The sequence below is a fragment of the Chrysemys picta genome, chromosome 4 (genome assembly GCF_011386835.1).
Source record: "Chrysemys picta bellii isolate R12L10 chromosome 4, ASM1138683v2, whole genome shotgun sequence".
Lineage (NCBI taxonomy): Eukaryota > Metazoa > Chordata > Testudines > Emydidae > Chrysemys > Chrysemys picta.
The window spans coordinates 90,598,815-90,612,799 of NC_088794.1; the positions used below are offsets into that span (position 1 = coordinate 90,598,815).

The 13,985-nt window shown below is 45.3% G+C and overlaps 2 protein-coding genes across 9 annotated transcripts in view; one reads left to right on the forward strand and one right to left on the reverse strand.

Moving 5' to 3' along the window:
* Positions 1–13,985, forward strand: part of RGS6 (regulator of G protein signaling 6) — a 536,757-nt gene that overhangs the window by 372,564 nt on the left and 150,208 nt on the right. The gene's annotated exons all lie outside the window — the stretch shown is intronic.
* LOC135983126 (uncharacterized) lies at positions 8,767–11,034 on the reverse strand. The gene is made up of 2 exons (XM_065592974.1): positions 10,331–11,034; positions 8,767–9,336 (listed from the first exon to the last, which is right to left on the reverse strand). Exons 1-2 carry the CDS (start codon positions 10,905–10,907, stop codon positions 8,861–8,863), a joined length of 1,053 nt encoding a protein of 350 aa, XP_065449046.1. The 5' UTR covers positions 10,908–11,034; the 3' UTR covers positions 8,767–8,860.

A 13,985-nucleotide genomic window follows, 5' to 3' on the forward strand; every position in this document is an offset into this window, starting at 1 on the left:
TCAACATAGCTCTAAATGTCATTCGTTTGGAAATCCATATATATTTTTCTCTCTGATATTTTCTTTACATGCATGTTCTGTTTCCTGACATGTTTTCCACTCATTTCTGGAGCTGCTCAAGATTTGGTATTTCTGAATCATGAGAAATTGAGATTTGAACGTTTTGGTTTTGGTCCAAATTGGAACAAAAACAAGTATTTCTGAAAATTCCCATGAATTGGAATTTAAAAAAAAATCAGTTTGGGAAAATTTTTGTGTTGAAATTTATTTTGTTTTTTACATTTTTATATTTTGTCAGTAGTAGTGGTGTACTGCATAATGCAGATTTCACCTCTTGCGTCTTAGATCCTCAGAAGCAAATGTCCTTGTTAGTCTTCTTGATAAAAATAAGCAGATTCCCAGAAATTCTTGGCATCTCAAGGATAGAAGACATGCAGTAACCTGAGGCCCAGATCCTGCAAACATTTTTGCATGTGCTTAACATTATGCATGGGAGTAGTCCAGATCAGGGCCTGAGAATGGATGCTATATACAGATACACTCATAATGAGTGCAGATTCTTAACTGACTTACACCCCAGTCAATTACAGAGCAAGCAACCCCAGTATGACAAGATCTTTCTTTTGGAACTTTTGTACTGAAAGCCAATGGCTCAATACAAAAAAACCAACATCACAGTGACCAAGGTATAGTCCTCCTGTGTGTTCTTCCTTTCGTTTACAAGAAGGAAGTGAAATAATCAAAGTCAACTGAACCTTCACTCACTCTCCCCTCGCCATTGCCTCTTGGGATTCAACTCAGGCATTCTGCCATGTCACTGACTATGTATACTGCTTTCATTCTATTGTTTCTCTCTTTTACTCCATGGGTGAGCTCTCCTCTTTGTCCTTCTCCCTTTCCTCTTCTCATTCTATCTTTTTTTTTTTTTGGTTTCTATTCTGTTGCCTGCCCCAGCCCCTTCTCTCAGGACTGTGTGTTTTACGTTTTTGATTTTACAGTGAGTCAAATTTTTAAATCAAGCACAGCCCTTGCAAGAAAGGCTCCGCTGTGACTCAGTGTCAATGGTCTTTTCTCCCTTCTCTACATTTCTGTAAATTGATGTTAGATGGATTTCAGATCAATAGCTATAAAGCTAAGATGTTAAGCAGTATTGGGAGGGGGCTAATGAGTGCTAATTTAAAAGAAATTCAAAATCAATATGTCCATTCAGCCTGCAATCTACATTCAGAAAAGAAAGCACAGCTGCTGAAGAGGCCTTTGCTCTGTAATTCATGGATAGCAACACCACCTTGTGGCAAGTAATTGAGCTCTAACCTAATGATGCTTTTGCTTGGAGGTGCTGCTGAGCTGAGGGGAAAAAAATCTGCCACGAAACGAGTCTAATATTGTACAGCAAGCAAGAAACATCCCTTTCTAGTTGATGGCCCACGAAGCAGTCCCGGTTTTCAGACAGCTTGCTATTTTTTACTGGAGTGTTCATTACAGCAGGTATTCTGCATAATAATACTCCCGACTAACCTCAAAAGGAGTTTTAGCAATGAAGAGTGAGCAGTTTGGAGAGGAAGGGCATAGAGGAAGATGAGGGGAAGCTCCAGGAGAAAGAAAAAGACAAAACAAAGAGAAATGTATTTATATTTTAAATGAGAGCACTGACTTTGCCTGATGAGCACAGATGGCTCAGTGAAAGTTCCTTGCCTCAGGCACAGTTGATTCATACTTCTTCAGCAGTGCTGCACTTGAATTGCAGCTTGTATGGGATTTCATTTCTAACCAGTTGATAAAGGGATTAGTGCCGCACTCTGTCAAAACAGAGTAGTGATGACAAGTTTCTTCTGACATTTGGGTACATTCATTCCTCCTCCTCCTCCCCTTCCATGCTGCTGCTACTCCACTTCTGTTCACTAGAGAGAGGCCTCACTGGAAAAATATGGATCCTGAACTTTGCCAAAGTTCCAGATAGAGAAGAATGTTTGGCTCTAGGGTTTTAGGCCCTTCTGTGCCATTCGCTACATGTAAATGCTTCTGTATTTCCTCCCCTCCAGTTTCCTGAGTGAAACAGTGTTCCTGAGAGTAAAGGTCTAATCAGCTAGATCAATGCACCGGTTAGGCAAGGTAAGAAATTCAAAGCACCAGCCCACCTCATCCCTAGCTCTACTATCGTTATTTATCCTGAACCTCCACCATTAGATGAACCTCTATCTTGACCCTGTCATCTCATTTCTATTCCAGTTTTGGCTCCCTTCTCCCAGCTCTGCTTATCCACTTAACTCTGACCTGCTACATTGATATCTAATCTGAGCAAAGACTGATAATCGCACCAGAGTGTGTGGTGTATTTAGGCTGTGAACTAAGGTCCACAGACATTAATTAAGACAAGACCACCTAACTCCTATTTTTCTGACTGAAGCATATATTGACAAGCATGGACTGTATAATTTGCAGCAAATAATTTTTGATCTTTTTCTGTTCCCAAATGGTCCCTGTACAGTTTACTGAATTTATTAATTATTCAAATAACTTATAGGCAAATAATGATTGATCTGCAGACTGATCACCAACAGCTTGCTGTATTCCAGATTAGAAAATTGAGTTGTTTTGGTCAGCTTTGATGGCCCCAAAGGTCATGTGGCATCGCTTCTGTTCCCTGATTGGATGCATGTAATGCTTAGAAACTGGTTTCCAGTGTGAATATTTGCATCTATGAATACAAAATTTGCTTTCCACTAATACCCATCTAAATGTAGCCATTCCTGTAAACATTCCTGCCAGTAACTTCTTAGACTATAATGCAACTTAGAGCAGGGACTGCGTCTTCATTTGTGTTTTGTACAGAGCCTTATTGGGCCTCTGGGTGCTACTGCAATCTAAATATTAAACCGTTATTATTTTTAGTGGAAAGTAAACACAAAAGAGATGTGGGCTGAGGTGGAACAAAATCAACGCTTTATTTGTGTGAATGTTGTAGGAGGATTCTGAAGTACTCACTCAACTCTAGTTTCTAGAATCTCTTGAAAGGCTCCAGAGATGCATTAATGTACCATTTCTTCGCTTTAAATGGTTGAGAAAAAATCCTAAAGCCTTATTAGAAAAAATTGAGTTGGCTAAAATAGCCTTTGGATTAAGTGATGTTTGTTTTTTTATTTGTGAGAAAATAAAATGTATCTTTTGTTTTGCTAGAAATATCAATTGACACAGCAGAATTGTGCATGCTAAGAAACACCGTTGGGGCAGATTGGCATTGCATTGGCATAATTTGGGGCAATGAGAACACAGTTCCACTCACTGAGTACATAACAGTTGATGTGTCTGACACCACTATTTATACAATAAACTAGAAAATTGGCCTTCATCAGCAATCAGTGGTGACACTTACATTGCTTACAGTAGAGCCTCTTGAGGAACCAAAAACAAACCAACCAGGTAGGCTGCTGAACCTTGGGCTGTGGATCATTCTGCAGACTGAAAACAGGACAACAGCCAGGGCTGGCTCTAGGCACCAGTGTTCCAAGCATGTGCTCGGGGCGGCCCTTTTCAAGGGGCGGCATTCTGGTCCTTTGCGGGCGGCACGTTTCAAGGGGGCGGCAAAAAACCTGGAGCCGGCCCTGACAACAGCAATGGGCAACATAGTGAGCAAGGATCTTACCAACATATTCATAGGTATTGTAGGATGTTGCTTTTTGGCAAGTTGCCCTGAACAAGGCTGGCACTTAGTTTGTTGCAGAATAAACTGTTTTATCAAGGCTATGCCCTGTGCTTGCGTGTACAGAAGAGAGAGGTTTGAAAAAATGTTGATGACTGATTCAGAATAAGGCACAAGATTCAGTCTCTCGTTGAGCCTATTACAGATTCAACGCTGCCACCGAATGCAGTCTTCAGTGTTTGCTTTGAAAGCTAAGCACAAATTCTGTTTTCCAGATCCAGATTCATATTGCCTGTAAAGGATCTTAATAAAATGTTGACTGTAAACCTGTCGGAAAGAAGGAATAGATTTTGCTAGTTAAGCTCAGTGTTTTCTTAGGTGGAAAAAAATCACTTTGAGTCTTTTAGCTGTAGTAGGGTTACCATATTTTAATTTTTAAAAAGGAGGACACTTCACAGGGCCCCAGCCCCGCCCCAACTCCACCACTTCCCTGCCCCCAGCCCCGTCCCAACTCCGCCTCTTCCCCAAAGTCCCCTCCCCAACTCTGCCCCCTTCCCTGAACGCTCCGCCCCCTGCTCCTCCCCCTCCCCTGCTTCCTGCGAATCAAATGTTTGCAGGAAGCCTGAAACAGGGAGGCAGCAGATAAGCTGGGGCGGGGTGCGGTGCGGCCCAGTCTGGCCGAGCGGTTCCCTCTGGCGGCAGGCCAGCCCAGGCCAAGAGGCTCTGGCCCTGGCGTCTCCCGCCCGGCTCGGCTCGGGCCCTGGGGCACCGGCCCCTGGCCGAGCACCGTCGGCCCCGGCCCGGTTCCTGGTTGAGCACCGCCAGGCCCTCCCTCCCTATTTTCCCGGACATATCCGGCTTTTGGGGATTTCCTCCCGGATGGGGATTTGAGGCCCAAAAGCCGGACATGTCTGGGAAAATCTGGACGTATGGTAATCCTAAACTGTAGATGCTGTCTGCAGCTGCAACCTACAGACTCTGTTGGCACCACAAAGACTGTTTAAACTGCAGGAGTATTTGTTTGCATCTGTTTTCCGCTTTCCTTAACTCTTCTCAATTTTATAGATTATTTTGTAAAGCAGATTGGGAGCTTGATGCCATAGGGCAGTAAATGCATTATATTGCTTATGTATTTAAAATAAGTTAATTGATTTTTTTCACTGCATTTCTTACTGCTCCCAATCCTGCAAAATCGGTCAAGCTTACGAAAGAGCAAATAATTTCTTACCTGTTTTGTACTTGCTCCTTGATTATAATTGCTACCCAATTGTTTGTTGTTTATTATTAATAATTTCTATGGCATTGTAAATGTGCCCAGCACCTTAACAATGCAGACTGAGCAGGCTAACAGCATAAGATACACAGGACAAGATGCTGGGCAATAATTTGGACCAGGTAGGAAGTGAGGGTTATGACTCAGAAGAAGGTAGGAGGCGTTGCTCGAATAGGTGTTCCTTAAAGAGTAATGTGAAGGAGAGGGCACTTTGCGGACAGCAGTTGGGAGAATATTCCAAGTGTAGGAGTGCACAAGAGAAGAAATGAGGCTGAGAGAGGAGGAGCAGACTAAGGGAACAGTTAAGACAAAGTACTGGGCAACAGAGTGTGAGGGAACGAAATCAGAGGATGAGTGGTAGCAAGATTATGTAGGACTTTGTTAGATGATGGAGACAAGAAGTATGAATTTAATGTGATAGCTAATGGAGGGATTTGAAGAAGGAAGTGACACGACAAGAGAGGATGACTTTAGCAGTGTCAGATTGGAGGAAGAAAGGTGACAGATAGGAGAAGGGTATAGTCAGCAAGGAGAGACATGACCAAAACTTGGACAAGAATTTTAGCAGCGGACACAGTGAGGAAATGGAGGACCCTGGTATCAATGAAGAGGAAAAAGCAACAGGACCTAAAGACTGGATATGAGGAGAGAAGCAGTGATGGCAGTCAGAGGTTACACCAAAGTTGTGAGCCTAGGAGACAGGAAGATTGTGGAAATGTCAGTAAAGAGCTGGATGTATATCCTATTGTTCATCATAATATATTTGTATGTTTTTATATACTAGGCTGGCAATGAAAGCAGAATTCTTATGTGCATGTTTGTATCTTAGGTCTGAGCTTAACACAGGCAAAATGCCTATAGACTAGGGCTGTTGATTAATCGCAGTTAACTCACGAGATTAACTCAAAAAATTAATCATTAAAAAAATTAATCGCGATTAATCACAGTTTTAATCGCACTGTTAAACAATAGAATACTAATTGAAATTTATCAAATATTTTGGATGTGTTTCTACATTTTCAAATATATTGATTTTAATTACAACACAGAATACAAAGTGTACAGTACTCACTTTATATTTTTATTACAAATATTTGCTCTGTAAAAATGGTAAAAGAAATAGTATTTTTCAATTCGCCTCATTCAAGTACCGTCGTGCAGTCTCTTTATTGTGAAAGCACAGCTTATAAATGTAGATTTTTTTTATGTAACTGCACTCAAAAACAAAACAATGTAAAACTTTAGAGCCTACAAGTCCATTCAGTCCTACCTGTTCAGCCAATTGCTGAGAGAAACAAGTTTGTTTACATTTCCAGGAGATAATGCTGCTCACTTCTTATTTACAATGTCACCTGAAAGTGAGAACAGACGTTCACATTCTAAGCAGCATCTGAATCTACTGTATTAAATGTCTGAGGAAAATCCACTTGCAGAGGTTGCGTTGCTGTGCTAGGCACAATATACCACTGGAGAGCATTTTTTTTTTCAATCCAAAGATCAACACTTTCCTCTTCAAACTAAAATGCTGTAGCCTGTGGCCTTGTCTACACTACGAGAGTAGTTCGATTTTACTTGCATCGAATTTTTGTAATCGATATTGCAAAGTCGAACGTGTGTGTCCACACTAAGGACAGTAATTCGACTTTGTGCGTCCACACTAACGGTGATAGCGTCGACATTCGAAGCGGTGCACTGTGGTCAGCTATCCCACAGTTCCCGCAGTCCCCTCTGCCCATTGGAATTCTGGGTGTAGCCGGCAATGCCTTCTGGGTAACAAAATGAGTCGAGGGTGCTTTTGGGAAACTGTCGTCATCCGTCCATCACTCCCGCCCTCCCTCCCTGAAAGCGCCGGCGGGAAAACAGTTCGCGCGCTTTTCCAGTCATTGACAGCGCGGACGCCACTGTACTCCGAGCATGGAGCCCGCTGCGACCATCGCTGCAGTTGTGGCCGCTCTCAACGTCTCGCAGCTTATCATAAAGGTTTCCCTGAGGCAGATGCAGAAAAGTCAGGCAAGGAGGCTACGGCACCGCGGTGATGTCCTGAAGTCTGAGAGTAGCACAGACCTGTCAGAAAGCAGGCGACCCAGCGCCGAGGACATCACAGTGGCAATGGGTCATGTTGATGCCGTGGAACGGCGATTCTGGGCACGGGAAACAAGCACTGAGTGGTGGGACCGCATAGTACTGCAGGTCTGGGATGAATCCCAGTGGCTGCGAAACTTTCGCATGCGGAAGGGAACTTTCCTGGAACTTTGTGAGTTGCTGTCCCCTGCCCTGAAGCGCAGTGACACCCGGTTGCGAGCTGCACTGAGTGTACAGAAGCGAGTGGCCATAGCCCTGTGGAAGCTTGCAACGCCAGACAGCTACCGGTCAGTCGCGAACCAGTTTGGGGTGGGCAAATCTACCGTGGGGGTTGTTGTGATGCAAGTAGCGAAGGCAATCGTTGATGTACTGCTGCCAAAGGTAGTGACCCTGGGAAACGTGGAGGCGATCATAGATGGCTTCGCAGCGATGGGATTCCCAAACTGCGGTGGGGCCATAGATGGAACTCACATCCCTATCCTGGCACCGGACCACCAGGCCACCCAGTACATTAACCGAAAGGGATACTTTTCCATGGTGCTGCAAGCACTGGTGGACCACAGGGGACGTTTTACCAACATCTACGTGGGATGGCCGGGCAAGGTTCATGACGCTCGTGTTTTCAGGAACTCTGGTCTGTTTAGACGGCTGCAACAAGGTATTTACTTCCCGGACCACAAAATAACTGTTGGGGATGTGGAGATGCCTATAGTCATCCTCGGGGACCCAGCCTACCCGCTAATGCCCTGGCTCATGAAGCCCTATACTGGCGCCCTGGACACTGAAAAAGAACTCTTCAACTACCGGCTGAGCAAGTGCAGAATGGTGGTGGAGTGTGCTTTTGGCCGTCTCAAGGGGAGATGGAGAAGCTTACTGACTCGCTGTGATCTCAGCGAAACCAATATCCCCATTGTTATAGCAGCTTGCTGTGTGCTCCACAATCTCTGTGAGAGCAAGGGGGAGACCTTTATGGCGGGGTGGGAGGTTGAGGAAAATAGCCTGGCTGGTGATTACTCACAGCCAGACAGCCGGGCGATTAGAAGAGACCAGCGGGAAGCGCTGTGCATCCGGGAGGCTTTGAAAGCAAAGTTCCTGAGTGAGCAGGGTAACCTGTGATTTTATAGTTTGTGTACTGAGAAGCTAAACCTGCCCCCGTTTCTTTACCCAGGTAATGTTGACTATCCTATCCAGTTACATACCCCCTTCACCCCCCCTCCAACACACGTGTCGAAATAAAAATAGTTCTACTTTGTTAAAGCACACCGTTTTCTTTAATACTGTTTTAGCGGGAATTTTTTAAAACTGGGACGCAGACTGTGGTGCGGGGCGGGTCTAGTGTTGTGATGCGAATGCAGCTTCTAAACTCAAGGATTGACAGGCTCCGCTGCGGTGGGATGCTTGTTTCAACGGAGCCTGTCACCCCTCCTGATCGGGACTGTGTGTATGGGAGGTCTATTTGACTTTGTGGCAGGGGGAGGACGGTTACAGATCCCATGCTGTGTGGCTCTGTGATCCTGTCTAAGGACCGGCGCTTAAGATCTGTAACTGCCCTCCCCCGCCACAAAGTCACAGAGCAACCCACCCCCCCCAACATTACATCAAAACAACCTCCCAGACTAACCGGGGCAACTAGTCACTGCATCACTGCACTGTGTATGTGCCCTGCTGCTGTGCCTGCCCCCGACTATGTACCCTGCCAAAGGAGACTGTCCTGTCCAATTTCCAACCCCCTTTCCCCTCCTCCTCCAAAAGAACATGATTGAAACAGTAGTTAACAGAAACGAATTTTTTATTATCAACTACACATGGCATTGGGAGGTGAAACTTGGACGTGGGCTTGTGTCAGGCGGGAAGGAAAGAACTTTTCAAATTTTGGGAAATGAGAGCCTTCTGCTACTAGAGCTCTCTGCAGGGGTGGAGTGAGAGTTAGCAGGGACTCTGCCGCCTCTCCTTCTTTGCACTTTGGGTGAGGTGGGTATGGGACTTGGTGGCGGGGGAGGGCGGTTAGAGATGGACTGCAGCGGGGCTCTGTCCTCCTGCCTCCGTTCCTGCAGAACATCCACAAGGCGCCGGAGTGTGTCCGTTTGCTCCCTCAGTAGTCCAAGCAGCGTTAGAGTCGCCTGCTGGTCTTCCTGCCGCCACCTCTCCTCCCGATCCATGTTGGCTTGGTGCATTCGGGTCAAGTTCTCCCGCCACTGGGTCTGCTGTGCTGCCTGGGCTTGGGAAGAGGCCATAAGCTCAGAGAACATGTCCTCCCGTGTCCTCTTCTTCCTACGCCTAATCCGCGCTAGCCTCTGGGAGTGTGATTCCAGGCTAGGTTGTGAGACAGTCGCAGACGGGGCTGTGGAAATGGGAAAAAGGGAGTGAATTCCTCTGAAAGATAAATGTAGTTGTGAACAAAGAACATAGTCTTTCTCTGTGAACAAGACCATGCACAGCACCTTTCACATGCGCACTCAGCACAAGGTCGAATTCTCGGCCTTCGCATTCTGTGCCTGGGGTCTTGAACAGCACATTTGAGAAGCGAGGCAGCACAACGGAATTTCTGTTGCAGGCAGACATGGTAAGCCGTACACTTGTGGCAGTTTAAAACTTTTATATTACCACTGGCCTCATTTCACATTTAAATCAATGTCAGTCCCTGCTGCCAGCAATCCGGCAAGCGGGAACTCTGCCCCTGTCCCACCCCCTCGCGGCTGTCCCCGGGAACGATCCCTTTCGGCTGCCCCTCTCCCGCCTCCACCGCGTGGCTGCAAACCAGCGGTGACAGTTCTGTAAAGGAACGGGAAAGCAGTCCCAACACTAACATTCCCCTACCTAATTAAAAGCAGGTCACCATGGCCGACATCACCCTGATGAGGATCTCCGAGAGCGACAAAGAGAGAATGCTCCGGGAAAGCCTCCAAAGACCAGGGCCGTATGCCGCCCTGCTGTGCAGAGCAATGATCCCCGAGTACCTGATAATCTCGTGGCGCGGCAACGTGTCGTACTTCGGAGGACCCAATAAGGCCGCTCTCCCCAAGAACCTCATGCAACGGCTTTCAAGTTACCTCCAGGAGAGCTTCATCGAGATGTCCCAGGAGGATTACTGCTCTATCCCCGCACATATAGACCGCATTTTACTGTAGCTGCAGTAGCAGGGAATACACAGTAGAGCGGCTTGTGCAGGACAATCACTGAAAACCGGACATTGCTAGATTTCTTTTCAAAACTTGCACTGCCCCTTACTAAACCGTTAAGCGCCTAGGGCACACTAATCATGAACAACCCATTCTTTTAATTGTTAATATTCCTGTTTTGTTAAAAATAAATGTTTAGATGTTTACAACACTTACTGGCTGATCCTTCACCAGATTCTGTGTCCGGGGTAATGGCTGGGGACGCTTCGTAGGGGATCTCTGTAAGGGTGATGAAGAGATCCTGGCTGTCGGGGAAATCAGCGTTGTGAGAGCTGCCAACTGCCTCGCCCTCCTCATCTCCTTCCTCATCTTCCCCGTCCCCTAACATGTCTGAGGAACCGGCCGTGGACAGTATCCCATCCTCAGAGTCCACGGTCACTGGTGGGGTAGTGGTGGCGGCAGCACCGAGGATGGAATGCAGTGCCTCGTAGAAACGGGATGTCTGGGGATGGGATCCGGAGCGTCCGTTTGCCTCTTTGGTCTTCTGGTAGCCTTGTCTCAGCTCCTTGATTTTCACGCGGCACTGCGTTGCATCCCGGCTGTATCCTCTCTCTGCCATGTCTTTAGAGATCTTCTCGTAGATCTTTGCATTCCTTCTTTTGGATCGCAGCTCGGAAAGCACGGACTCATCGCCCCACACAGCGATGAGATCCAAGACTTCACGATCAGTCCATGCTGGGGCTCTCTTTCTATTCACAGACTGCATGGCCATCACTGCTGGAGAGCTCTGCATCGTTGCCAGTGCTGCTGTGCTCGCCACGATGTCCAGACAGGAAATGAGATTCAAACTGGCCAGACAGGAAAAGGAATTCAAATTCAAATTTTCCCGGGGCTTTTCCTGTGTGGCTGGTCAGAGCATCCGAGCTCGCACTGCTGTCCAGAGCGTCAACAGAGTGGTGCACTGTGGGATAGCTCCCGGAGCTATTACCGTCGATTTCCATCCACACCTAGCCTAATTCGACATGGCCATGTCGAATTTAGCGCTACTCCCCTCGTCGGGGAGGAGTACAGAAGTCGAATTAAAGAGACCTCTATGTCGAACTAAATAGCATCGCAGTGTGGACGGGTGCAGGGTTAATTCGATTTAACGGCGCTAACTTCGACATAAACGCCTAGTGTAGACCAGGCCTGAGTATGTTTTGTTTTTGTCCTAAATTTGATGGCATTTTCGTTGTACGGGGCATCTCTTTTTTAGATTGTGGGATCATGTGGTACTGTCTCCGCCAATAGTAAAACTCTAGCAATAACAACAGCAATGAATAAATGGAAATAAACATTTTTCTTAATTTACCCAGTTTCTTCCTATCTTTGCCCCCAGTTGACCAAAGCATTTAACCATGCGCTTAAGTCCATCCCTGTTCAGCAAAGCACTTAAGCACATACTTCAGTCCAAATGAAGTCAATGGGACTAAAACATGTTCTTAAAATTGAGTATGTTCTTAATTGCTTTGTTGAATAGGATTGGACTTCTGTATTTAGGTGTTACCCAGGGTTTTGCTGAACGCAAAGCTCTTGGTAACTTTACTCTTTGCAAGGTGGCGGCAGGAAGTAAATCAAATGGGAACATGTCCATCCAGACGATAGATAGCTGATGCAAGCAACTTTAGTCTCCAGCACTTACACATGTCTGCAACAGGTTAGTAGATCACCCCAAATTACCCCCAGATTCATATTTAAACAGGGGCTTGAGGAGGTCTCGAGATCCTAACTGTAGATGTCCAGTGGTCGGCCCTCCATCTGCAGGGGAACTGGAGGTGTTCAAGTGTCCATCGAGCTCAGATTTCTTCCTCTTTTTATACCCAATTTGTTAGTATTGCATAGCTTGTTCATAAAAAAACAAACAAAAAACTGCTGAGCAGAAGCTAAATTAAGTGTGGAGTTTTCCCTCAGTTAATCAGCTGCATTTCACATAGCAATAGCAATAGCAAACTGTTGCCAGATTTTCCATTTTGCAAAATGGCATGCTTCAGAAACAAATCAAGTCAGGAAGGCACAGGGTCATGTTTACTCCTCGTGGTCACTCACGTCCTCCTAGTCTGTTAGCTGTGCTAAAGTTTCAGAAAGGCCTTTCTAGCTGCTTTCAGCAATAAGCATAACAATTGGTATTCCAGTTGTGGGCAGAGGTTTAGGCATGTTGTTGGGTTAACAAAATTTCCTCCTTACATAGGGACATATTCTACCCTCATTTATGTGGACACAACTCCATGCCAGATGACTGAACATAAAAATGTAAAAAAACAAAGCATGTATGCTAAATTCTGTGCTGGATGTGGAATAGGTTTAAATGTTGAATCCTAACTCTAAAAACCTCTTGGAAGTGAAAGCTCCATGTAGTAGGGCCCATGTCTCCCCTTTGTTCTGGACAGTGCCAAGCACCTTTACAACAAGCAACAAATGGTAATAATTTAATAAATGTGTCTCATACAGAGAGCCATCATTGGTGAAAGGTTTCAGAGTAGCAGCCGTGTTAGTCTGTATCCGCAAAAAGAAGAACAGGAGGACTTGTGGCACCTTAGAGACTAACAAATTTATTAGACCATAAGCTTTCGTGGACTACAGCCCACTTCTTCGGATGCATTATGCATCCGAAGAAGTGGGCTGTAGTCCACGAAAGCTTATGCTCTAATAAATTTGTTAGTCTCTAAGGTGCCACAAGTCCTCCTGTTCTTCTTTTTATCATTGGTGAAGAAATTATCTATGGTCTTGATCCTGCAAAGGGATCTGTTCACCTGGACTCTTACACCCATGCAGAGCCCCAAATAGGATTCCTAAGGAGAGCTAATGATGGACAACACCAAAAAGATTGAGTTGTTTAATGCTTATTTGCTTCAGTCTTCACTGAAAAGGCTAATTGTGACCAGATGCTTAACATGATTAATATTAACAACAAGGGGGAAGAAACACAAGCCAGAATAGGGAAAGAACCAGTTGAAGAATATTTTGGTGAGTTAGATGTATTCAAGTTAGCAGGGCCTGTTGAAATACACCTAAGGGAACTTAAGGAACCAGCTAAAGCAAATTTGGAAACATTAATGATGATCTCCAAGGATGCATGGAGGACGGGTGAGGTCCAAGAGGACTGGGGAAAGGCAAACATAGTACCTATCTTTAAAAAGGAGAACAAAGAGGACTTGGGGAATTATAGCCCAGTCAGCCTAACTTTGATACCTGTAAAGATACTTTTTTGATGCTTTTTTAGGGTGCTCAGGGCTGAGTCATCTTGTTACTCCCCTATCTCCAGCAAAAAGAAGATCTACTTATGCTTAACTGGGTGTCATCTCCCTGATCCCACCAGTCTATTAGCCACCCAAACAATCTCCTCGGGGCTCTGCCAGCCCTTACTTTGCCTTGCAGGTTAATACATGCACCCCAATCTCTGAACCCTTTTGAGGCATTCCGCTGCAGCCCTCAACCACCAGACATTCACAGAAATTACCCTGTAAACTGTCCCTAAAGGAACAGTGCACACATGAGCTTGTTAGATGCGACTTAGGATGTGCCCAAAAAAACATCCCAGCACTTATATAATATAATGAAAACAATCATATATTTATTATTAAAGGTTACAATTTAAGAGATAGTGAGTAAGGTTAAAAAATGGAAGCAGAAATGGTTACATATAAAACAAGAAATATAACCCTCTTCCTAGAGTCTAAACTTAATTTTAACAGACTAAACACTCATCTAAATGAGTTTCTCACCTAAAGCAATCTCTGAGCATCTCCAACTGACATGCCTGGGATCCCTTTTTCATGAATGCAAAAAGTACTATCTTTTTGCTTCCTCAGTAAAGGATGAAGGGGGGAGGTGT

Bases quoted from the DNA above. Each gene is read 5' to 3' on its own strand.
- LOC135983126 (XM_065592974.1), bottom strand. From the start codon at position 10,907: ATGCAGAGCTCTCCAGCAGTGATGGCCATGCAGTCTGTGAATAGAAAG. The intron at 9,337-10,330 runs GTAAGTGTTGTA...CCATTTCCACAG, and splicing joins ATCTGGTGAAGGATCAGCCA to CCCCGTCTGCGACTGTCTCA.